The sequence below is a fragment of the Sorghum bicolor genome, chromosome 9 (assembly GCF_000003195.3).
Source record: "Sorghum bicolor cultivar BTx623 chromosome 9, Sorghum_bicolor_NCBIv3, whole genome shotgun sequence".
Lineage (NCBI taxonomy): Eukaryota > Viridiplantae > Streptophyta > Magnoliopsida > Poales > Poaceae > Sorghum > Sorghum bicolor.
The window spans coordinates 53,080,368-53,106,636 of record NC_012878.2 but is presented as its reverse complement, the minus strand read 5'-3'; the positions used below and the strand labels follow the sequence as shown (position 1 = coordinate 53,106,636).

Sequence of the window (26,269 nt, the reverse complement as noted above, 5' to 3'; positions counted from 1 at the left end):
TATGGGGCTTTTTGTTTGGGCCTCTGTGTGTCGCCCTTTTCCTGATGGGCTGGATCGTTTCCAGTAGGCGCTGTTCGAAAATCTGGGCGCCCACGGCAACAGGATGGGCCGTTCGAGGTCCTGTATATATTATATTGGAGCAAGAAATAAACTAATTTGTTTTATGTCTTCCAATCTCTTTACATCCTGGATTCCCCATCTTTAATTGTAAATTTTGTGAAAAGATAGGGTCTAGCTAGGATCCAGATTCACATAGCAATAACATTGAGCGCTTTCTTGATAAATGTTTATAAAGAATTAAATATGTTTATTCATATGTATCTTTCTAAACTATACGTTCAAGATTATAAGTCGTTTTGAGTTTTTTTGATACATTCATTTTATTTCTCTGAATAAACCAAGAAATAAACTATTAATTTATAAGTCATTCTATTTCACTGAATCAAACAAAAAATAAGATCATCCCGTTCCAGAAAATCAATGACAAGACCATCCTATTTCTAGATGTCTCTAAACGAAACACTACTTTACACACCAAACTTTTAAAAACGAGCAACCACGTCAAATCAAGAATTTATAAACCCATATAGATAGGTTCTACTGCGAACCTAACTTCTCTCTCTACCTGACTAGACTTGCCGAGCTTGCTTGTCCTGGCAAACGAACGAGTAGCAGAAAGATATTGGGAAAAGTGTCGCTGTTCTCCATATCTCGGCCCAAGGAAGTTCCTACAGATCGAAGGGCTCCGACAGCGACCGCCGACCACCGTGACCATTCGAATGGTGTGAATGTGTTGCGATCGGCGTCGTCGTCCCGGCGGAAAAGAAAAAGGCCCAAAGGAAATGGCTGGTGTCGCCGTGGGACAAAACAAACAGACGTGGCCGCGTTTGTCGTGGAATCCGTCCGGTGTGGGTGTGCGGGGGCGGGGGTGGGGGGGGGATCCGGTGGGTGACAGGGCCGCCTGGATTTGTGCCAAAAGCCCCCCAAAATATTGCTGCTTTACACGGGGCAGGGGGGCATGGAAAGCGAGCGCCCGGGTGGGAGAGAAGAGAACACAGGCGGAGGCGGGTTGTCTTGGGTGAATCAGGCGCCCTTTTCCAGTTTTCACCCGGCCGTGGTGACCGTGGCAACAACGCTGGTGGGGGCGTCGCAGGCGGCGTATAGCGCCCGGGGACTAGAGGCTCCGACGTTTTTTTTTAACTCCTTTTTCTACTGCGTGCGTGCGTATTGTAGCTGTACACTGTCTGTACGCTGAGTTTACAGAGGCTACTACTAGTTGCCTACTTTTTTTTTTTTGAGAACATACTAGTTGCCTACTTGGGTTAAAAGAAAAGGTCAGTCTCGAGGCGCCATGGATGTTTCTGAACTCACTGCTGCCTCACTTTTTTTGTTGTTGCCTGGTGTAGAGTAAACGGAGCGCCGTATATCTTCCTCGCCAACCGGCAACCGCTGAACGGCATCAAATACTGGCACGCACCGCCTCACCGGTTACCCACTCAACGTGCCCCCCCGCACGGGCGCACCGCAACCTACCCCGCCAACATGCGCTGCCGCGCGCGGACGTACTACGTGGTCGCCCCCGCACCCCAGCACTGGAGCAGAGCATCCAATGCGTGCCCCCAGCAGGCCCGGCCCAAGCCTTCGTCTCGCCGAGCGCCGAGCGCGCACGCTGACACGCAGCCGCATGCACGGCGTGGCATGGCTCGCCCTCGCCCTCGCCCTCGCCCCCGCCCCGCGGAAAGGCGAGCGAGCACGTGTGCGGTGTGGCGACGACACCATCACCGCGCGAACGTGCGCGCGGGGGGGGGGGGGGGGGGGGGGGGGGGGGGATGGGCGGGCGGATTCCGGGATGGCGTCGTCGGTCTCGCGCTCTCGTTGGGAAAGAAAAGAAAAACAAATCCCGGCAGCAGGCAGAGGCAGAGGCAGCAGGTAGCGCATGCATGTGCGTGTCCCCCGTTTCCGATGTACGGTCGCCGTTTTAGAAAATCGCCGAGGGGGCCAGGGGGGGCGGGCACGTAGGCGGAGGGACGAGGGTGGCAGGCGCCTGTCCATCGCCGCCGCACGTGTTGATGGGGGGCGCGGCCGCGCGGGTGCGGGCGGGCGATTCTCCGTGCGCCCTCTCGCGCCTCTCTGCTCGCGGCCTCAACGTGGTGTTGTGACCAATGGTTGGTTTACCGGTTTGGTCAACCAGCAAACCTCGATGCAAATATTTTTGTCCCCTCGTGGTTTATTCAGTGAGATTAGCACTGTCTTGTGGTTAGTTTTGTTTTTTTTAAAAAAAAAATCGACGGTCTCTGTTAAGCTAGATATAAATTGAAAATCTCCGACCAGAGTTTTTTTTAATGCACTTATATTAAATCAGCTCTGAATACACACGTATCCACCTTAATTCACATATGTTAGAATACATTCAGATATATTTTGAATTAAGTTACACCTAAATCCACTCTAACACACGTGTGCTGCGATGAATTGTGGTAGTCTCATCAGATTCATATGTTGCATTAACCACCAATATTTATATAATATTTCCCTCCATTCCACAACAAGGTTTTAAAGATCCATCCTTAGTAAAATAAAATTTATCTAACTTTGAACGAGTTTATAGAACATTAAATCCACTATCTAGCAACACATGGCGTTTTGTCACTACCTTAGTTGTGTGGTAACATGACCTGGACTTCAATTAACTAGCACAACACAAATATGGTTGTAGGGCGTTGTCGAAAGATTTACCTTCAACAATACTTAGCAACTAATCACGTAAGATAAATCAGATGGTAGCACACGAGACAAAAAAGGTTTATACTAGTTTGGGAACGTGAGGTGCCTTGAGTCTAGTTTAAAGGTGGGTCTCTATATTCATATGCTTAGTTTTAGGGGTTGTTGCTCCTAACTACATAGTAGATTGGGTGAAATTAGAGAATAAGTTGAGATCCCTACCGCAAGGCCCTTACTTCCTCTTGTATAGCTCGAGGGAGTAGGGTTACAATGATGACGATCGACTAACAGATTGGTTTCTAAGTTTGTTACATGGAATGTGTACTAAATTGATCTTACACTATTGTCCACATACAGTGGCTTCAGATATTTTTGAGGTGCCTTCAACTTCAAGTTGATAGCGCGAGCTTCCTTCGTTGTGTTTGCTGGCATGATAATTGGGCGTATACAAGTGGCGTGGGTACCCCTAGCCCATATGTCTGATAGTGCGTGTTTCAGACTGTGTTTTCGGCGATAGTGGCTAAAACAAGCAAAGAATCACGCTAACACACCTCGCCACAGGAGCAGTTCTTTTCGCCACACATGGTATCCGCACCATGAAAATAACTAAAAGCCACAATCCTCGTGTCGCGGTGGGATGGCCACGTTACACAATCCGCACTGTGCAGTCCGCGTACGCCGTCCCGAACACACGTGTAGCCCCATAGTCAACTCTAGTAACACAAGACCCACATGATACCGATAAAGATAATATACACAAAATGTCTCTTGTTTTATCGTTGTGACAACTTGTCCTATTGTTGAAGTTGTATCATAGCATGCCACATATACGGTTGCCAATAATTATCATGACAATTGATGATGTATCTTGTCCCTTTCTAACAAAAAATAGTTACAATATACTATTATCTATGCATCACTATGCATAGGAGAAAGTTTTAGAAAAGTGTGAGCTAGCGGAATATATTGCAACCTCGAAAACGAATAGAAACCATGTTCTATGTTAAATTGTTACCAATATATATAACTCATAAACATTTTATTTTTATTATATTACATACGAAAAACTTAATGATGCATAGCAAATATATTACCGCGATTTATATGCCACCATATGCGTATTGTATCAACAATTGATTAACTCTATTCCTATCACGTAGCCAGTGGAATAATGGAGCAACGTAGTACAGCTTCAAGAAAAGATGCGGACACACCGAGCCATCAGCCATGTGGCGTAGTAGCCCTAGTAAAACCGGTAAACCCACCCAGAAACAGAATATGGCAAGTAGGTTGATGCGCATCCTGCCTGCAGTTGCCCTGGGCGGCAGGGGTTTATAAGCGCGCAGGGCAGAGGCAGCGCAGGAGAGGAGAGAGAGAGGAGAGGAGAGGAGAGGAGGGCGCAGAGGTATGCCGCCGCGACGCAACACGTCGTGCCGGGCGGAGGGTTTTGCCGAGATTTTCCCAAAAAAGGGTATTGCCACCCGCACCGAGAAAAGAAAACGATACACACCGCGATAAAAACACACACCCTCTCCATCCTCTCCTCTTCTTCCTCCTCCCGTCCGTAGCGGCCCGGCTTCCCCCCGATTGGCACCCGGGCGCGGCCCCATCCCCGACCCGGCCCGCCGCCGCGCGCCGCCATGGACGGCCTGCACGGTACGGACGCCTGCTTCTCCCCCGCGAGGGCCATCTCGCCGCAGGTGAGGCCCCCGGCCGGCCCGCCGGACGTAGGCAGGTAAGCCTCGGCGCTTGGGGTTGGGGCGCGGGTTCTCTTGTCTCGGAACAACGAAAAGATTGGTTCTTTGATGTTTTCGGGGCGGCCATCTGATCTGTCTGTGCCTCGATTTCTCGTCTCCTTTGTGTGGTCGGATTGGATTGTTGCCGGTGGCGCAGTCAGTACCTGGCGGAGCTGCTGCAGGAGCACCAGAAGCTGGGGCCCTTCATGCAGGTGCTCCCAATCTGCAGCAGGCTGCTGAATCAAGGTGAGCGGTTCGATCCGAGTTTTGTGAAAAACGTGCTCTCGTTGCTATGTTTCTTGTGCGGATAGCATTGCTGCGGCTGCAGTGGATTGGATTCCGGACTTCTCTTGCTATCACCGTGCGATGTAAACTGGCCTTTGGCTGACGAAAACTTCCTCGATGACTGTCTTTCTGTTTTGGCTGCTATGTTTTCGGCTCTTTCTATGATATGAAAAATCTCATCTGCTCTTAAGAGACACAGTGCCTTCTCTTCAGTGGCAGGATATTTTTCATGTTCCCATGTCGATGTTTATGTGCTAACGCTTGCTTATGGATGCATGATACCAGAAATAATGCGGGTGTCGAATATCCGGCGCCAACATGGTGCTGCTGGGGACTTTGACAGGTTTCCACCCGCAAGCCCCAACCAGATGCATCCGTCACCCCCCATGCCAAACTTTTGTGGAAACGGTTTTAGTCCTTGGAATGGGATGCAATCAGAGGTAATTGCTCTAGTTATCTACAAATACACTACAGTCATCTTCAGCTAGCATACTTGTTTACTCAGCGGCATGGGCTGTAAAAAAAAACTTTCAGACAAAAGGAGAATCTATATAAGACATTATAACTAAAATATAAGTTGCTCTGCGTTTTCTGAAGTTATCGAACAAGGGTTAAGATCCATGCCATATTAATATGCCTGCATCATCAAGTTTATCCATCAAGGCCTTCACAAAATAGAATTAGCTTTCAAAGAGTACAAAGTATGTGGACTCTTATATATACTAGATATAAGCCAACAGGTGGTCCTCCACGAACCTTTTTTTTAGTTCGAAGTGGCATTGCCATCGGTTTTTCCTCCATTTGTGCTGTTGATACACTTCCCCTTCCCATTTCAACATCCTTTGAATTAGCAAGCACCACAGTAGTCACTATCTCAATGTAACACATGTATTCATCTCTACTCTCCTTCACTATCTTTTTATTGCGCTATTTTCAAGTACACGTACTCATCCTTATTACATAAGAGGTTGCAAATAACCAAATGTACTTGACACTTGAATTATCAAAGATACCGCTAGAACGTAAAAGTCTGCAAATAAACCTATGGTGTTCAAGCACATAGCTCCTTAAAAGTGAAAATGGTTTGGTACGAACCAACAATTGAATTCTCTGTTATCTTATTTTACCATTTTATTCCTTTTCAATATTACATTATTTCCATTACCACCAAATTCCCAACCTGCTAAGGCAGTATCTTGTCAATTTCTATCCTTTTTTTTAAAGTTTTCTCATTTGTAAGTTGACGATCAGAACCTGTATCCTAGAACACTTACATCTACAATCCATATTGTTCAGATCATCTGAATATTCTATGAACTGCACACTTGACATGAAGAGATAGCGTGTCTGCCATATATTGAGCTCCGTTTTGTAGCAAAATGTTTGGAAAGAACTCAAAGAAGCTGCCTCCAATACGTCCAACAAATGCTTGAAAAGAAGCAGTCATAAATATTTCTGTACTGAAAGAAGGTCTATGCTTAATGTTATATACTCTTAGAGGCAAAAGAGACCATAGCATAGTGGTTGCAAGTGCTTTAGTAGCACCTCCAGGCCTTGGGTTCGACTCCCCGTGGGAACGAATTTAGGCTGGTTAAAACAAATCCCCTCACCAGCAAAGCTGGAGTTCGGGGATTTTCTCGGCCAGCAAGGTTGAGTTCTACTCGGGGATGTCATACGTCCGGCTGGTCGAGTTTTTTATACACTCCTAGAGGAAATATAAGATCAAACTGATTTTTTTCTTCTTTAACTTAAGTGGAGGATTGATATTATGTACTTGCACAAAAGAGCCGATATCTGCTTTTGGTGACTAAAGAATCCATGCTTTACCCTTGTACTGAAGTTGAAATGTGTAAACAAAGGGATTTATAATTGTAGAAAACAGACCTTTTCAAGCTTGCATCTGTGGCTCAACTAAGTTTTAACAGAATCTTGGACATACTAGAAAAAACATTTGGAAGGCAGAAGGTAATATTTAAGACTTGTTCGATTATGTTTCCTTCTTGGTCTGTTTCTTTTGATGATAATGTTGACCTTCTGAGTTCCTACATCCTATATACTAAGTCCAAAGAAGTATATCACCTTAACACTAATGCCATTGATCAGAGAGTAGGTGTTCCACAAGGAGCTATGGGTTGGCAAGGACCCCCACAAAGCCCTGGTTCTTACATTGTCAAGAAGATTTTGCGGTTGGAAGTACCGACAGAAACATACCCTAATGTATGTTTTCATTTTTTTGTACTTGCAAAGGTAGGTACAGCAGTATGACACATACTTGAACTTGCTGTTTTTTACAGTTCAATTTTATCGGCCGTCTTCTTGGACCAAGAGGAAACTCTTTAAAGAGGATTGAAGCCTCTACAGGCTGTCGTGTTTTCATCAGAGGGAAGGGCTCAATTAAAGATTCTGGCAAGGTAAGCATTACTCTAGAATTAGGTGGATATTGCTGTGTGCTGTGTCTTAAAATGACTGCATGATTGTTTTAGGGTTTCGTTTTTGTAAGTAGGCATTGATTTTCTGATTACACTTAGCAATCCTACAATATTAATCATGCTGCTTTTTTCATCTTGTAAAGGAGGAACAACTCAAGGGAAGAACTGGCTATGAACACTTGAGCGAACCCCTCCATATCTTGATTGAAGCTGAGTTACCCGCTAATGTGATTGATGCAAGACTTGCAAAGGCCCAGGAGATCCTCGAAGAGTTGTTGAAACCAGTGGTATGCATATGTTTTCTCAATTTCATCTCCCTTTCTGCTTTTGAATCTGCTGCTTATCCCAAACATGTGGCAAAACATCCAAACGTGCCAAAAAGAGAGTGGTTTTAACAGCTTAAGAATACTTCTCCACAAAGGAATAGACAATTAGCTGCTTCGACTTCTGTTTCTAAACCATAATTCTTAATATGTACCTGTACTGTACACAGGATGAATCACAAGACTACTACAAGAGACAGCAACTCCGAGAACTTGCAATGTTGAATTCGCCACTCCGAGAGGAGAGTCCACATCCAGGTGGTGCTCCTCCTAGTCCCTTCAGTAATGGCGGCATGAAAAGAGTGAAACAATGACACCGCGGAGGCTCGTTCCTCCATCTTGACTCTCCAGCAACCCCAATCGTCCATGCCTTCACACCCTATTTTTCCATGAGCAAGCTTTCATGACGGTGTTGATAGTGTGTGACATCCTTTACTGTACTAGCAGGTGAATTTTGATCTCTCATCCCATGTGACATTAACCTTGAGTGACAGATGACTATGCGTAGTGTATCCTCTATGGCTGTATAATTAGAACATTTGATTTATTTGTTACTGGTAATGCTGAGATATAGTACTGTGCAGAATTCTGAGTTACAGTGAACTAGTGTGCCGGTATTTGTCTCGATTTTGTTTGCTTTTCAGTGCAACGTATTTTCGAGCTCTTATCAAATAGTCCCTGGCAAGCATATGGATCGCATCTGCAGGTGCTATGGCTACCTACAAGGCTACAACCATGGATTTGAGTTCACTAGCTAGTTCAGATCTCGCTTGGTACTACCATTTTTTTAAATCAATTTTCAGGCATCAGGCATTATCTTAAACACTGTTGAGAAAAAGTTGGGCGATACACCTTAGCAATACCTCATGTTGCATCTCTATTCTCTACGCTAGAACTGCAACACGGACTCAGTCCGGTCCAAGTGGCCAAGTTTAGGCAAAGTTTGGCATCCACAGTTTAAGCCAAATAGCCACAAAATTTGGTACGAACTTTCAAACCTTCATGTGCAATGACAATTTGACAAGTGCATCTGAAGTTGGGAACATATATATGAGCAACTTGTATGACCCATTAGGTGACGCCATGGTATTTGGAGCCTTGTTTATCAATACCTTAGGGATAAATACCTTGTAGGACTTAGCAATACCTTAGGGATAAATACGGTTTGATGCAGGGACTCACGCTACATATTCTACAATACGATCATGCCTACATGTCGTTTCTCGTTACCATACTGCTAGGAAAGTAGGAGTACACCTGAAGTAAGTGTGCAACACATGTTCTTAAGTTTATTTGCAAGTTGGTACCTTTGCAATGCAGGAGCTAGGTTCAACGTTCATGTGCCATTTTCCAAGAACATCGTGCTAGGTTTGTACGGACAAAGGACGCCCGTTACAAAGTGAATGGGCTGGGATCCTAGTAAAGCTCGTAGAATAGTTGAAATCTTGAGCTCAAAGTTAGGACCCAAATGATGAAATGAAATGACCTCCCTTTCTTTACTTTGTTTTTTTTTGCTAGAATATGCTCGAGAACGACGTACTTTAGTCTGATTTCACTATGTACTCTAGCCTTATTTTGCAGGTCTTAAGATCAAGATTTTAACCCCAAATTCACAAATCCAGAGTGGAGTAGATCCATGATGGATCTGGAGCCTGCCTCCTCACCGTGTTGTCCACCTCCCCATGCCAGCCTACTCATCGCCAAGTGCACCTCTCCACTCCAAACCATCTCATCAAGCACAGTCGCCACTCCATATGGGCATGTCCTCGACCACACTTCCTCTTTAAGCTCGATGGCAGCCACAATTAATAAGCTTGCCAAGGCTAAGATCAGAGTGGTTCTTCTCTAAAAGTGCGCCTCTCGACACAGGTCGAGGATGACGACGAGTGGGATTCAAGGAGGTGGAGTTCGAGGAGGCAGAGCTTCAAGCGATGGAGGTTGGATCGGGGAGGCGATGCTTAGGGCGGTATGTTGGTTTAGGAAGATGGAGCTAGGGGTCATAAACGGGATCTCTACCCATCCGAAATTGGAGCTACCTTTTCCTAGCTTATAAAGTGAACTAGGATGCAATACAACTTTGTATCTGGCATATCCACAAAAATCTAGATATCCACTAAAATCAAGAGCTATCATGTTTGGAAATGCTCCACCATGAGTCCTCAAATCAGGACCCTTACTTTTGATTTGAGGGCTCCCCCTACTCTCAAGGGTCTATTTTCACATCTACTCAAGCAACAACCCTTAAATCCATTCTAATAGACAATGACATATGGGACCACTCATTATTTACCCATATCCATTGTTCGCCCATTATTCGCCCATTTGGCTAAGCTATGTTGGCGTGGGAGGGAAGGACCATTGGAGATGGCATGGGGAGGGTGAGGACCATCGGAGAAGTCTTAGAGAGGGGAGCCACACTAGGCCAAGGGGCTTTGCCAGAGGAGTCACGCCGGGGTAGGGAAATAGGGTAGCGACGCGAGAGTCATGATCATGATGAAAAAAGACACGCGAGAGTGAGTTGGATTGGGGTGTAGAGAGCTCTCTACACACCCGTGGGAGATGTGATTGAGGAAGGAGATTTAGGGGCCTCTATAAAGTAGGGACTTGACTTGTGACCCTATTAGATCTGGGAATTCCATTTAGGGTGTTGTTGGAGATGTTCTAAGAGCATGGTTAATAATAGAGCCAATTACTTTGTCTATAAGACAAGCTATATTAGCAAAATTAGAGCCAATTCATACAATAACTTGTCTCTTGCTATTCTCTAGCAATCATATACTAATAGTTTTTTTATTTCATTCACGATCCCACAATCTATTACTAGTTTTCTTTGTTTCTCTCTTCAGATCTACTTTCATAAACTCCAGTAGAGCAAACAAAGAATATTCTCTCTCTTCCGTTACTCAAAGTGGGCCCAGCCAATGTGTCAGGCATTGCAGAAGCAACAAGCAATTTTCTCTCCCCTCCGCTCCCTCATCCAACTTAGCCACACAAGCTGACATGCTCGGTGTTATGTCTTGCTTTAAGGTTAATCTCAGTGGGAGTTTTATGTAAGTTCTATTTGCATCAAATAGGTTGCCACATAGATATTTTTAATGACATGACAATGTATTTAAGAAGAGAGAATTGAATGAGTTTCATCTAGATAAAACATTCTTGAGATATTTTTAATGACATGGCAATGTATTTAAGAAGAGAGAGATGCAATGAGTTTCATATAGATGAAACACTCTTGGCACGAATACCAGCTCTCTATGAGTCATGAAATCAAATGCCTATGAAACTGTAGAATAAAACTTTGCTTTAAGAGTGATGCATCATCCAAGTTTTATTTAATTATATATGACATGATAGTCTTGGAAACAATACTATAAAACTATTCATTGAAATTGGTCTAAGAGCACTCTCAATGCAGAAACTATCATAGTTTCTATAGACATTAATTATGCTGCCACCTAAGCATTTGGCTGATGTGGCAAGGTAGTTATAGAAGAGAGAGCAAAAATCATAGAAACTGGGTCTAAGTTAAAAACTATGTCTACACAAGATCCAAGACATAAAGTGGTATGATTGGTTGAGAATGGAGAGAGAATGAATGTGATTGGATAAAAAACTATTGTATAGAAACTATCCATTGGAACTATAGTTTCTATACATAGTGTCTATAGAAATTAATAGGTATAAAAACTATATATAGTTTTTAGCATTGAGAGTGTCCTAAGAGAGTGTGTATTAGCATTGAGAGTGTCCTAAGAGAGTGTGTATGTACAAGACAAAAGTGTTAAGGTGAGCACTATTTTTTTATGTTGGGGGCGCACATCTACTAGTCTCACTGATCAATGGACTTCTGGTGCGAGTTGGATATGCACTAACTTTAACAATACAATTATAACTATACTCTCTTGTCCTATTTTAATAGTCGTTTAGCTTTCATCCTAGTGTGTTATTTAGGCAAGCTTTCATCCTAGTGTAGCGAAGATTCTTTGGACCTGAACGTTGGGTGTGTCCGTATGCATGAAGGAGATTATGAATGTATAGTGCCAGAATGACTATTGAAACATGACAAAGGTAGTATGTCTATATGCCCGGAAGGTAAACATCATTAACATCATTATCACACAAACATGAAAAGTTTCTAAATCTATATTAAGAAGACCGAGCTGGACAAATAAAACAACTATTTGTAATATGCCATGAACATCTTTAGTTAACAATGGCAAAGTTGATGTATATAAAATTCTATAAACTACCTAGCTAGCCTAATAAATTAATTATCTAGAGACAAAAGAAAAAAAAACTACAGAGAAGACATGCAATTAGCTGACTCTACAAGCTTTTAACCTCCTGAACTCCTTTACTCTCTCTCCGTCTTAAATTAAATTAATTTTTAAAGCTATTTTAAGTCAAATTATTTTAAGATCGACTAAATTTATATAAAAAAGACATAACTAATATCATTAGGTATACCATGAAATATATTTCCGTAATACTATACTTATTTGATGCTATAAGTATTTTTTTGATTAAACTGATGCCATAAATATTGTTACTATTTTTATAAAATTAGTTAAATTTAAGATAGTTGAACTTCAGGTGATCCTAAAAATTGTTTTTTTTCTGTAACGAATGAAATATCATTACTATAAATCTCTACTTCCCCCTTTCGAGTTGTAGCCATGTATATCTAGGTACAATATATATTTAAACTGTAGCAAAAATAATATATTTATTAAAAAGTTTAAATGACTTATATTATAATTTGAATGAAGGGAGTAAACTCTTGGCTAGCACGAGTCAACGTCTTGCTGTCACGGTCTACTGGACCCCTTGCGTCAGCCACCCTGAACCCAGCCCGTTGGACGGCCATGGCGTGTAGATTCTCGAGTCCCATTCCACGGGGAATCTCTCTCGGGTCTTGTTTAGAACTTTTGGATTTTAACACTATGTTATTTTTATTTTTATTTAACAAATGTTGTTTACTAATTATAGAGTAATTAGACTTAAAAGATTCGTCTCGTGATTTATAGGTAAACTATATAATTAGTTTTTGTTTTCATTTATATTTAATGCTCTATGTATCTGCCGCAAGATTTGATGAGATAGAAAATATTGAATTTTTTTTGGTTTTTGGTTTCTAAACAAGGCCTCGGCTCCCGTCCAATTTGAAATTTCAATGCCTACTACTATACCAAGCAACTCTCGTCGTCTCCTCCGCCTGCCTTTTTCTCTCTCTAGTAGAAAAGAACTCTAAAAGCCACACACACCATTCTCTTTCTCGCTCCACTCTCGCCGAGTGAGGGAAGCAGGAGGGGGAGAGGGGAGGAAAGGGAAGGAGGAGGGAGAGCGGCGGGGACGGACATGGCGGCGAAAGCGAGCAGCGCAGCCGCAGCCGCCTCCGGCGCGGCCTACGAGGAGCAGCGCAGGAAGAGGGTCCTCGAGAACCTCAAGCACCTGGAGGTGAGCACGCCCGTCCGTGGCCCGTTCCCCTTACTCCTCGAGACGACGGATGACGGACCAATCCATGGATGATGGATCCCCCTCTCTTTTCTTCCATTCGACCCTCCATTTCTTCCTTTCGTCCCTGCCGATTTCCGCGGCTTCTTCCATCGATCTGCTTTTTGTATGTGTCTAATAAAACCCTCGCGCCCGTTCGTTTTCTCTGCGCAGGATTTGGGTATAAAGGAGATGTCCAAGAGCCTGCTCCAGGCGGCGCGCCTGCAGAAACAGAACAAGGTGCTGGGCCGCACGTACACCGCTTTGCCGCTCTCGCGCGTGCGCGTTACGCCGTTACGGGCTAGTGTGGCGATGCTGTGTTGACCTGTTGTTGTGATTCTGTTTGCAGGCCGGCGTGCGCGCGAGCCCCAAGGCGAGGAAGAAGTTCGACGCCACCGAGGTGCGGCGTTCTTCGAGGGCCAAGACCACGGTTTCCTACAAGGACGATGTGAGTTCTTCATTGGACTGTATGTAATACTGATAAAAAACACACGCTTCTCGTGAAATTGGTACTGCCTGTTACTATACCCTGCTTGAATATCCCGTCGAATTTTATTCCTGTAATTCTTGTAGTATGGCCTATTTTACATTTCGATTGTGTGGGGTAGAGACATCTCATGTCCTGAATAGGTCATATCCCATATGAACAGTCAAGCCCATGGTTTTGGGGCATTTGGTTTCAGGAACTTCATCCAAGAACCGAGTTAGTCCACTATGGATTGTTATTCCATTTTGGGGGATGACATTAGAATCTCTCAAACTCATGATTGGCGATTATGATCCCATAAGATTGTGATTTTGTATCAAATTAGTTCTTCTTGAAATTAGTAGTGCGAGGAGGTTTTGTTCATAATAATGTTGACACTGACATGCTTTTTGTTTGTTCTGCTAGTTTGCTGAACTAGATACTTTTCTGCGTGGCATAAGGTAATGCGTTTGTTTACCTTATCAATGTAGATTCGATGGTATTGTGAGTTTGTGACTAGACTCAACCATGAGCTACTTTCTTCTGTTGAACAGGCGCGGTGGTGGTAGGAATACAGAGCATGGAAGAGAATACACAGGAAGAATTTCTTCTTATCAACAGCAACAACGTGCTTTCAGAAAAGCTGAGAAACTTCAAGACAGTCTAGACCCTAATAACCCATCTTTTGTTAAGACCATGGTTCGATCACATGTGTCCAGCTGCTTTTGGCTTGTAAGCTCTAAGATATTCTAGGATTTGTTTGACTAATTTGTCAGAAAAGCATAGGATCAATTTCTAATCAAGGATATTTTCTTTACGTTTTACAAGGGTCTTCCTACAAGCTTCTGCAAAGATAATCTGCCTTCCAAAGAGTTTAGGATGGTGTTGGAGGATGAAGAGGGTGTTGAATTTGATGCTGTCTATATTGGAAACCGAACAGGTCTAAGTGGTGGATGGAGGGGATTTGCAATGCACCACAACCTGGAGGAAGGGGATTCATTGGTCTTTGAATTGGCTGAGCATGACAGATTTAAGGTACTAAATCATGCTTGTTTACTTCGACATTGCACACTACTTTGGACCAAATAGATTTTTCTTATAGTAAAGTCCACCAACGGTCCTCAAACTTGTTCAACTGTATCATCCCGGTCCCTAAACTCGCAAATCGACCGTTTAGGTCATCAAACTTGTTCATCGGTATCATCTCGGTCCATAAACTCGCAAATCAACCATTTAGGTACTTAAACTTTCAGCTGTGTCATCCTGGTCCCTAAACATGCAAATCAGCCGTTTAGGTCTCCAAACTTGTCCAGTTGTGTCATCCAGGTCCCTGAATGGTGTAAATGTTGTAAACTTGTAAACTCAATATATATTTATAGAACTGTCCAAAAAATATAAATCCAATTTTGTTAGATTCCTCATAACATGTACTTTAAATTAGACGTTCTCAATCTGCTCAATATTCCTGCAAACAACATATAAAAACTTATGTGCCTATTTAGTTATTTAACCGCAGAGTTAAAAATAGAAAGTACATGGTGATTTCTTTTATTCTAATTTAAAGTACATGCTACCAGGAGTCTAACAAAATTAGATTTACAATTTTTGGACAATTCTAGTTTACAACATTTAGGGACCGGGATGACACAAATGTAAAAGTTTAGGACCTAAACGGGTGATTTGTAAGTCTAGGGACCGGGATGACACAGCCGAACAAGTTTGAGGACCTAAAGGAGCGATTTGCATGTTTAGTAACTAGGATGACACAGATGAACAAGTTTGAGGACCTAAATGGTTGATTTATGAGTTTAGGGACCAGGATGACACAATCGAACAAGTTTGAGGACCATTGGTGGACTGTACTCATTTTCTTATCATGGCTGTCTAAACTTGCAAAAGTTTTTCACCTTCTGCTAATTCCACATTTGTCATAAGAATGAAAACAAAGTCAAGTTTCTGGCATGAATACTCTGGAAGAGAACGTGTTTCTAAAAGTGCCCCCATAATGTATCAAGCAAGCAATGGCAAGGAATTGGAATCCAGTTTAGCCATCTTATGCTGTTGGGCCTGTTAGATTTGTATTACTGCACAGAGACATTGATGCTTACCTTTCTCCTGTGTCCTGCACTATCAATATTTATAAATAAATATGAGGTTGTATTAATATCTTGTCAACAACTTTGTATTTTTTTTGGCACTCAAGGTTAACCATTTGTTCTAGTGTATATTCAGCTGCATTTTGTTGGACCTGATTGTATGAACTCCGCATAAATCTCTTCTCTATTGCAGATTTATATAATAAAAGCTATTGATGATGATGTGAAAGAGGCTGAGCCTGATGACAAGAATGCCAGTGGGGGTACCAAGGAAGAGCCTGACCAGGAAGAATCACCTGTTGCTGAGCCTCCAAAAGGTGCCAAAAGGAGAAAACTCCGAGGACGCCGGTAGTTTTCCAATTAGTTTACATCAAACTTGCAATATTAGGCACTCTTTGGTAAGGGAATGCTGCTTTTTGGTAAGCCCGCCATGCTAGTGATGCGCTCTCCTGTCAGGTCATCCATTTTGCTCCTTTTTGTTGACCTGTTCTTTCTGAAATTATGGGTGTCCAATTACAACCGGCGAGAAGTACATCGATCAATGTAGGTTGTCCTTGATTCATGTAAATAAGTAGTTTGACAGTGGAGCACTTGCGCTCTCAGAACCCCATGTGTCCTTTAGCAAAGAGACTAATTGCAATGACTTTCTGCGGCAAAACTTTGTTACTTCTAAGTTCTAACACCGAATAGACCCTAAACGTGTCAGCATTCAAAGCTGTGTTCATTTACAGAAAGCAGATTAACATATCAGAAGGTTAAAGAAGGCAATGCCAGCTATGTTCCTGTGTATCATAAGCTATTATCTACTATACATTCGGCTGAATAATTCAGAAAAGACAGGACCTGGGAGTGCTAAGTCTATAACTATAATGTTACAGAACAAACTTGCTGCATATTCACAAGAATTGCACATGCCTACCGAGGAGTTACCCTTCCAGAGATCATGCCGCTGCTCGCATCAAGACTCCCAGAGGCCTGTGACGAGATGAAGAGGGTCCCAGTCGCTGAAGTTGACAACGATTTACTGACATCGGTTGAGTCTGTCTCTGAGGTTTCCAGCAGAATCACGTCCTCTTCAGGCATCATCCTCAAGATGAGCTCAAGTTCTCTCACAATCTCCCACATGGAAGGCCTGTCATCAGTTTCATCCTGGCAACACTTGGTTGCTAGTGATAGGAACCTCCTGATGCATTCTGGGGGGTACAAGCCCATCCGGCCATCGATTATTTCAGAAACTGAGCCTGACTGGCAAGCTGAGTTTACCTACAGGAATAGGAAAATGCAGTTCGTCATTACATATGTGCTTGGTTTATTACCGACAGCAAGTCTCATGATAATAACAGTCTAAGCTTATGGATTGGAACCGGTTTCAGCTGTCATTTTTTTAATATAATTTTGTGAGAACTGGCTGCCCTTTACAAGTGTAATGTATCCATAGCTGAAGAGTGCATACCTCTCTCACGATGTTTTTACCATGCTCAATTGGTTTCATACCAGTCAACATTTCAAGGAACACGACACCGAGGCTGTAAACATCACTCTTATCCGTCAATTTGTGAGTTAGGAAGTATTCTGGATCAAGATAGCCCTGCCAAAATAATAATGGTATGATATAGTACTGCTGCAAAAGAAAGCATGGTAATTTTGACATTGTCGATGTGACTGACACACTGACACTTACCGGGGTGCCCTTAACAACAGTGGAGACATGAGCTGGTAATGTCCCTTCGACATCTGGCACTGGAGCAAGCCTTGAGAGACCAAAATCAGCTACCTTCGCGACGAATTTGGAGTCCAACAGAATGTTGCTGGCCTTAACATCACGGTGGAATATAGGTGGATCTGCTTCAGTATGTAGATACAAAATTCCTTTTGCAGCACCCAATGCGATTTTCAACCTCAAACCAAAACTTAGAGGTCTCTTGGACTTGGCTGCGGTTGGCAAATGATGGAAAACAAGAAGAGGTGTTTTGATTAGCATAAGAAAGAGAAAATGTTCAAATACCTGATAATGGATCTCTCCAATTACTTACCAGAAAGATGATCACGTAAAGTGCCATTTGACATGAATTCATAAACCAGCATCTGCAAAACAAGATTTGAGGAGCAGTTCAGGGATGCTCACAATCTATTAAAATCAAACGGTTTCACCTGCTCATCCTTTTCAAAAGGTTTCACCTGCTCATCCTTTTCATCACAGTAGCCAACCAATGAAACCAAATTGCGATGATGCAATCTTGATAATAACTCTATCTCTGTGCAGAACTCCCTTGAACCTTGAAGAGAATCCTCATGTGCTCGTTTGATTGCAACAACTGCTCCATCGGCTAGAATCCCCTTGTAGACTTTTCCATAACCTCCTTGGCCAACTTGGGCTGATAGATCAAAATTATTTGTGGCTATAGCCATTTCTTCAAATGCGAAGCATCTAACGCCATCAATTTTGACAGAAAACCTTGACACTGCAAACAGCATGATATGTATCTTCAGGTCCTCTCTCTCTCTCTTGAACGAGCTATGTGCTACACAGCTAAAAGGTCACTCATAAAACCAAATGTAAATGACTTACATGAACGCTTTGAGACAGTTCTATGTCTTGAACGCCTTCTTACTATAAGCATGGTAGCTACCACAGAAAGTAAAATAGCGCCAGCAATTGAGCTAACCAAGATACTGACCAGTGCAGCCTTACTTAAACCTGTTGAGGCTGCATTTGGAAATTCTGCAAAATGCGATAAATAGAATATTTTTATGCACCAATAGATGTTTAACTGGGCTAAGTGAGTGGACATAAATTCAATGAAGTATAAGTCAAGGAAAAAGTAATGCCAATCAGCCTATCATTGTAAAAAGCAAATGCATTAGTTTATCGTTTGGATTTCTACAATATTTTAATTTTGAGGAAGTAACGCATGCTGTTTCGTTGCATGTAATCATTACACTATGCTAACAGAAATGCAATACAAAAGCTATCGTAATGGTCCAAATAATTTCACGAAATAAAACACAGAAACTCCCCTGAAGTCCTGCCACTGTACTTTTTCCTTGCAGGAAAACTAAAAAAATAAGCTACTAGCAGCACATAGTTTTGAATAATAGAATTAATATCTTCATAGTGAACACATACCATCTGCATAAGAACCTAGTGTGAAGTTGAGAAGCTCATATGGACCAAATACATCTGAAAGAGTAATTTCCCAGCCAGCAAGTATGTGTCTGAGTCTCACAATCTCAGATGTATTGAATAAACTTGAATTGCTTGGAAATAACTTCATGTGCATATTTAGCCTTGGACCAACCTCCCATATGTAGCTCTCAATATTTAGCTGATACAGAAACAGTTGCAATAAAGAGGTTAAGTTGATCTCAAAGGCATCTTCATAGGGACGAAAATCTGTGATTCCTGGACTCTTCAGCCGAAGTCCAAAGCCAAGTGGCACCGCACAAAAGCAAGGTATCGGTGATGATGGATTGTACTCAAAATTTTTATCTGTTGGGCAAGGTTGACAACTATATCCTTGTTCATTTTTCGATGTTTGCATGTTTACTGACATGGGTTGGCACAGGTTGGTTATCAGAGCTCCATTAGTATCCTCACACACAGGGTTTCCATATAGCCTGCCAAAAATGACAGCAGTAGTGATCACTATCCATTGCATGAAAAGGTTACTCAAAAAGGGAATTGGAATATTTTTATTTGCCCCTGAGAAAAGTGCAATCTTCAGTTCTAGTTCTGATTTTTACACATGCATGACGATTCAAGTGTAGGATATGAAGAAAACTGTTCTCAAATACTTAAAACAGTCTCAAACTTTTACACAGATATAAAACCTTAGTATCAAAGGGAAAAAAGAGCTCTGTACAGCTCTAATTTGACAGAATATACGATATCAATTATTATTGCATCCATTAAAGAAAGGTGCACAATCGCAATTCAGTATGCACAGGGATTATTAATGTAGAGATGAAAATTGAAATGCAGAGCATAAATGTATGAGAACATACATGACAGTGACATTTGGGGGAGGATCAAATGCGGCCGGAATTGTCTTGAGAGAATTGTTTTGGAAGTCTCTGTGTTATTATAAAAATATTATTACATATGTATAGTTAGATCTGAAAAGAATTACTTCTGCAGAAAAGTTCATACAGAATAAGGCTTCTACTTCCAGTAAGCCTGATGCCATTCCAGATTGTTGAGGGAACAGAACCATTTAGATAATTATCCTCAAGTGACCTGCAAAATAAAATTTAAGTGATTTAAGAACAAAAGATAATAAAAATATGACAGCTTGAAAAGCTTTACATATGTGAAAGAATGTTACGCTGGTATGAATGCTTGCAGTAATCACAGTATGCAAGTACATATAGATGTGCCAGAGCACCGGTGGACAATTGTGCTCAGTCATCATGCCTACAAGCAAGGGGAAGCCTATCTATTGTGGGCACTAAGACCAAGTCACTTGACACACCAAATATACTCTAACATCCACCCGCAGTCACAGTGGGAGCGTTGCATATGGTGAGACTGGAGAAGAAGTCAACTGACATCCCCCTCAGTCACAACTTGGCGCGGTGCTGATGCTGCGACTAGAGAGAAAATCTGTGAGGACTCATGTAGATGATGGCCCTTTATGCCAATGTCGAGGTAGCCGAGCATGAGGGTACAATAGCCGTAGTCGAAGAAGCTGACGTGGTTGTGGTCGGGTTGCCGTGTCGATGGAGCTGCAGGCACATAAGGGGCACCAGGGAGATGACGGAGACGCATCAAGGCAGTCGTCATGGAAAGGGGCGATGCCGAAGTGGACACAGTCAAGGCCATCGTGGACATAGAAGAAAGGCGACGATGCAATCGAGGCAGACAGGGTACAAATGGGAGGGTCGATGCCGAAGTCGATGCAGTAAGCCGCCTGAGCCAAGGCGTGGCTGGGTTTGCCAAACCTAACAACGCGTCGAGGACGAACGCACACACCGGTGTTGCCAATATCGGACCAGCACAGAAGGTCTCGATGATGGTTGCGGCGTGCGGAGCAGTGGGGTAGAAGGTGCAACACACGGTTGTCAGAGTAGACAAAGTAGGTGGGAACAAGATGGCGACACTGATTGCATGGTTGTGCTGGACGAAGAAGCACTGCAGGAGCGAACGCATTGGCAAGTAGGCTCAACAACGACACGAGGGGGCAGGCGGCGAGCAGGGCTCAGCGATGGCGCAAGTAGCGGCAACTCGATAACGAAGACCCAATCAACAGGACGAAGACTTTGTGCAGACAGATGGCGCAGCAAAGATTGCTAGCACAGTCGTCGATGCACAGGGGACCGCGATGTAGATGCAATGGCGAAGCAAACACACGGGCGGCGGTGCTGCGACCTGATGAGGTGACACAACGGCAGCCTCGTTGGTCGGAGAAGATGCGCGTAGTACTCAATGATGGTATCGATGACGAACAAACGATGGAGACGTAGATGTAGTCAATGCCGAAGTTGTAGTAGGTATGCGTGAGGTCGATAAGCGATGGGCGACGCAAACCGATCGGGTGTACCCAGCCAATAGCGGCGCGACCTGATCGGACGGCACCTCTGGTCGACAGTGTGGCCCCGCGCAGCTCGTCCCGTGCAGCGGCGCGAGCAGCTAGAGTCAGACGAGGTGGCGTGGCATGGATCGCACGGCATGTCACACTCGCACGAGGTCGCATGAGGATGGTGCAGACGGCTGGCCACCACCATGGCGGCTCAGTGTTTGGGTCGACCTAGCTCGGGCCACCTCCACGGTGGCGTGGGATGAGGTGATGCCCAGCGTCCTCCACGGCGAGCGTGAAGAGGGCGACGAGGTGGTGCGCCATTGCGAGAAGGCCCGATCTGCTGCTGATGACGACGAGGATGGCTGCGGGATCAATAGGATCGGGCGCCTAAACAGTGGCACTGTCCCCGGTGGAGATCGAGCTCCCAGGGGGGGCGCAGTTGCGAAAGCTGATGGTGAAGGATCTAAACCTACGCGAATGATGCCACGAAAGAATGTGAATGCTGGTATGAATGCTTGATATTCATTAATCACAGTGTGCAGGTACATATAGATGTGCCGGAGCACTGGTGGCCATTCGTGCCCAGTCATCATGCCTACAAGCAAGGGGAAGCCTATCTATTGTGGGCACTAAGATCAAGTCACTTGAGAAACCAAGTATAGTCTAATAATATGTATTCTTATTTTCAAATGCATTTTTTATAAGCTAACTAATATGACTCACGGTTTATATTGATCTAGATAAAACGATTACAGATTTGAATCCAGTTATGAGAAGATTACAAACAGAAGTCGTTGTAATCTCTTCACTGGATAAGATGTATATAAAGTTCATATATTTGCAGTGAAAATAAATACAACCATATGCAAAAGAAATCATATACATATTCAATGCAAAAGGCTGTTCGAAGACAGTTTAGCAAGCTACACTTACAATATCTGAAGATTGGGGAGCCCAGAGAAGTTCTGTGGGATAGTTCCATTGAGCATGTTGTGCGACAAATCACTGCCACATAACTAGAATTAGATTGATGATTAACAAAAATAGAGAAGCATTATCTTAACTACATACATTGTAGTGATATTGGAAGCAAGCTTATTAGTTGGTATAGATCCTGTCAGCTGGTTCCAGCTAATATCCCTGAAAAATGAATGTGAGAGATATTAAGACATGTCCTGAACTGTATGAACTGAAAAGTTCGGTGCCTATTGAAGAGGGATAAACCCACACTAATCTTAATAAGTTTCTAATTTAAACTGTTCCACGAGCCAAGTTCATGTAGGGGTGTAAACCCCTCCAGTTCCCTCAAAAAAAAAAGAGCCAAGTTCATAGCAACAAACGATATTCATAATGCTAAAATACATTAATTGGGAACTAATACTGAGATGTACTCACAAATAGCCAAGCTGAGGTATACTACTCAGATCTGGAATAGCTCCTTGCAAGCTGCAGTTCCTAAGACTCCTGGTAAAACAAGAAATATTCTCCTCAGGTCTTTTTAATTCTGTATAAGTTTAGGCTATGGAAGCTGGATGTTGGGACCATGGATGCTTGCAATTACCTTTTGAGTAAAGGCTAAAACTAAATTATTATATGATGTATTATGAACAAAAGATATTCACACCTTTTAATTTTCATATAATAAGGGAGAAACGATAAGCAATCAAAAGAATAACAGAAAAGACCATCCTTACAGCTTTAGTAGTGTGGATATGTTGCTATATGTAGTAGGGATGGAACTTCCACTGAAATCATTGTTATCAGCCTGACTAGTAGAAATGGAACGATATGATGTCAGAAACAGTTATATGTAATATGTTTCCATTATAAGCAATTTTATTCTGACTATCAGTGGGGTAAATACAAACCCATCGCAAGAAAATTTAGGCACATACAATATTTTCAGGGCAGGCGCTTCAGCAAGTTCTGGAGGAAGAGGTCCAGATAGATTGTTATTGTCAACAAGCCTGCAAGGTTGCATTGAAGTATGAGAATGAAGATTAATTTAATATTCATTTTTTTGATTTACAGAAGAATAAAAATCGGGAAAGAAGTAGAGTTCCACATACAGGTGAAGTAGAAGAGGCAATCTGGAAAGTTCAGACGGGATGGCCCCACTTAATGAATTATTGTTCATATGACTAAAATGAACAGGATGGTTGATGTTAGAAATAAGTACAAATGAAACGGAAAAACAGAGAGACAAATAGACAATGGAAATAAACTCTTACAGATGTTTCACACTTCTTAAATTGGAAAATGATTTAGGTATGGGGCCAGACAATTGGTTTTGGTCAACTTGTAATCTGTTTAAACTTTGAAGGTTGCCGATCTCATCTGGTAAAATACCAGAGAGTTGATTGCCATTCAAAAGTCTGCAAAAGGCATGAAAATAACTATATCAATGTTATTTAACACAGATGTTGTGGAGAAATGTTTATAAATTAGAAATGGTAATGTTGAACTGATGTTGTTTTGTGTGCATGCTGAATAATTCAATGAGAGGTAAGGAAAATAATAGAAAAAATAAAACTTACATAAGTTTGAGTGTGGCTATGTTGCCTATCTCCTTTGGGATGCTACCACTTAAGTTATTCCACATAAAATCCCTTCAAGAAACACAGCATTTAGTTGAATAGCTTAAGAATCAAGAATAAATGTTCCCTCAAAGAAAAGGAATCAAGAACAAAAATCAGCTTGAAACCATGAAATAAGGAATCCAAATTGTGACAGAAAACTTGCTAGCAAGGCACCATGATTTTACAAAATGCAGGAGAACTAAAAATAGAGAGGAAGTTTGAATTTCAGAGTAATACTTACAATGTTTTCAGCTGAGATAAAAGACTGACCTCTGGTGCCAGAGTTCCTGAGAGATTCCTCTTAAATAACTGCCTGCATGGAGATAAAATATAATGCTATTAGGAACAGCTTCAACCTTACAGAAACGACTTAATGAGTTAGTGGGTTGTTATATTCCATATTGTGCTGATGTAATAAAATAAAGAAACTTTACAAAACCCATGATATTTCAAGCAAAACAAAAGCATTAGAAAAGAAGCCAGAGAGCAATGGTACTAGGATTTGTAAACTTAGTTTGATATGACTAACAGGACTGATGTTTCATGTTTACATGATGATTGGACAATTGTCAACCAAGGGCAGTTCATGTTACAGTTGGATTTTTGTGTACATGAATAAAACATTATTTTTTTCCTCAAGAAGTCACATGAAGTTGGCACTGGACCGTACAAACTACCTTTGACAATAATAGTGTCAATTGATTTTTATTAAACAAGAGCAATAACCAAGACTGACGGATAGAAGAAACAAATTATGATGAATAAATAAAATAGAAGTGCTGATCATACAATTCTGTCACATGAAGAAATGCATCATCATTCACTTTGTGGCAGAAGACTCCTGTCCAATTTGACTGGCACGGATCTCCCCTATTCCAATTCTCAAGGTTGTTCATAGGATCAACTAATCTTCCCTTGATAGCCCTGAGCCCATCGACTGCATTATGGGAAGAAACCATTCATTCACTTGCATGAAGTTCCAAACATTCTCACGAATTAACATATGGCGGACAGAAATTACCCTCAGAAGGGTCAGTAGTCTGCCCCAATGCAACATCCGAGCAGGGGAGCAACACAAGTAGGGTAAATGCACAGAGGACGTCTCCAAACTTAGCCATCCCTCCGAGAAAATTAGCAACTTGTCATATCCCCAACAGCGCAAATATTCAAAATTTCAATTCCTATATACATCCAAGAAAAGAGAATCGCTTAGCTCTATTTAAAACAATGATTAGTAGTAGTAGTAGTAGCAGCAGCAGCAGCAGCAGCAGCAGCATCATTCTTGGTGATGTGGATTTGCACTCGATCAGGGAAAAAATATCTATCTTGACATGATTTTTTTAATGGAGGGGAAAATAATGACCATATGTGCAAATATGATATAGTCATGTTCAGTAGTGCACCTACCATGTTGGCATGTTCTAACAACCTGTCTGGCCCAGCTGTCCTCTGTTCAGAATAAATGTATAACTGGAGAGGGGAAGCAAGTATGACTCAGAGCGATGAGACTGAACCCCTTTTTGAGCATATATATCGCTCAGCTTCACTGACAATCAATTCAACTACACTGACGATAACACCTTCCTACTTTTGAAATCACGACCTGCCAACTAAACTAGCAAAGGAAACAGGGATACTTGTGCAATTGATGCATAAGTACTGACGAAGACACAGATTATTTCCTCTAAAGAACAGAATCGAATCTTATCTGTCCGAGAAGGGAATACGGTAGAAAAGATTTTACTCTTACTCCAAGAAGTAAAGTACTAACAAACACTGAGCTAACGCGAGCATTCGCAGAACATAATTACTCGAGAACAAAATTAATATCAAAGCATAGATACACGAGCGCTGTACGCGACGCAAGTAGATTGCAACCAGATGAACGGATTTGGCAAGAACTCACCTGAAAAATCAATTGAAAAGCTCTTCTTTTCAGGAAGCCAAGAAGAAATGGCGGTTCAGGTTCTGCACGAAGCGGAGCGGAGGAGGAAGCGGAGAGGGGGCGCAAGTGAGAAACTGAGAAGGCGGCCCTGCTCCTCCGGCCTCCCTCTCTCGATCCTATCCGCTTGCTTACTTCAGCGACCGCTCCCGCGGGAAGAGGGACTCCCGCAGCTACGCAACCTGCGCCGCGCTGCTAGCCTACTAGTAGTACTTGAGTACTGAAGTCTGATGACAGTAGCCAAGAGGAGCCCCGCCGTCGCGACGCGCCACGCGCGTTTTATATAGGTAGGGTGGTGGTGGATTGCGGAGCAGCGGTGGTGGTGGGTGCTTCGTCGTTGCCTCCTCGTTATATATAACCTTTGTGTGACAATAATGTTCACCGGTTCCCACCTCTTCAAAACACGAAATCTACTTTTCTGTCCTTTAACTTTGGTATTTATCTAGTTTTAATATTTAACTATAAAATTCAATAAATATATCATCTTAATTACTAACACCAATTTTTTCAATCCTACAGTGCTTTTTCTATGGACACATATAAGGCCAGTCTCAGTGGGAGTTTCATCTGGGTTTCATCTACATTAAATAGGCTGTCACATAGGCATTTTAGATGACATGTCAGCGTATTTAAGAAGAGAGAGAAGAAATGGGTTACCAACTCTCTATGAAATTTTAGAT

General features: G+C 42.5%; 3 protein-coding genes across 5 annotated transcripts; 2 read left to right on the top strand and 1 right to left on the bottom strand.

Annotated features, from left to right (window-relative positions):
* LOC8064147 (KH domain-containing protein SPIN1) lies at positions 4,091-8,119 on the top strand. Its single transcript, XM_002441231.2, has 7 exons — positions 4,091-4,456; positions 4,615-4,703; positions 5,028-5,182; positions 6,846-6,959; positions 7,037-7,153; positions 7,315-7,458; positions 7,665-8,119. The coding sequence occupies exons 1-7, from the start codon at positions 4,362-4,364 to the stop codon at positions 7,806-7,808; spliced, it is 858 nt and encodes a 285-aa protein (XP_002441276.1). The 5' UTR covers positions 4,091-4,361; the 3' UTR covers positions 7,809-8,119.
* Positions 12,729-16,207, top strand: LOC8077012 (B3 domain-containing protein Os05g0481400). The gene is made up of 7 exons (XM_002441230.2): positions 12,729-12,951; positions 13,162-13,227; positions 13,337-13,435; positions 13,880-13,914; positions 14,008-14,185; positions 14,282-14,488; positions 15,743-16,207. Exons 1-7 carry the CDS (start codon positions 12,853-12,855, stop codon positions 15,899-15,901), a joined length of 843 nt encoding a protein of 280 aa, XP_002441275.1. The 5' UTR covers positions 12,729-12,852; the 3' UTR covers positions 15,902-16,207.
* On the bottom strand, positions 16,213-25,895 carry LOC8077011 (probable LRR receptor-like serine/threonine-protein kinase At1g06840). Of its 3 annotated transcripts, XM_021447402.1 has the most exons (22): positions 25,554-25,895; positions 25,055-25,117; positions 24,669-24,828; positions 24,437-24,584; positions 23,889-23,960; positions 23,606-23,677; positions 23,300-23,443; positions 23,138-23,209; positions 22,964-23,035; positions 22,763-22,837; positions 22,464-22,532; positions 22,140-22,208; positions 22,002-22,073; positions 19,700-19,786; positions 19,555-19,623; positions 18,677-19,167; positions 18,119-18,271; positions 17,728-18,011; positions 17,583-17,634; positions 17,231-17,481; positions 17,003-17,137; positions 16,213-16,812 (listed from the first exon to the last, which is right to left on the bottom strand). In XM_021447402.1, the coding sequence occupies exons 3-22, from the start codon at positions 24,763-24,765 to the stop codon at positions 16,465-16,467; spliced, it is 2,832 nt and encodes a 943-aa protein (XP_021303077.1). In that variant the 5' UTR covers positions 24,766-24,828; positions 25,055-25,117; positions 25,554-25,895; the 3' UTR covers positions 16,213-16,464. The 3 variants fall into 3 exon arrangements, with proteins under 3 accessions (XP_021303077.1, XP_002439970.1, XP_021303078.1); XM_002439925.2 differs by lacking the exon at positions 25,055-25,117; XM_021447403.1 differs by lacking the exons at positions 24,669-24,828; positions 25,055-25,117; positions 25,554-25,895 and having other exon boundaries at positions 23,918-23,960; positions 24,437-24,534.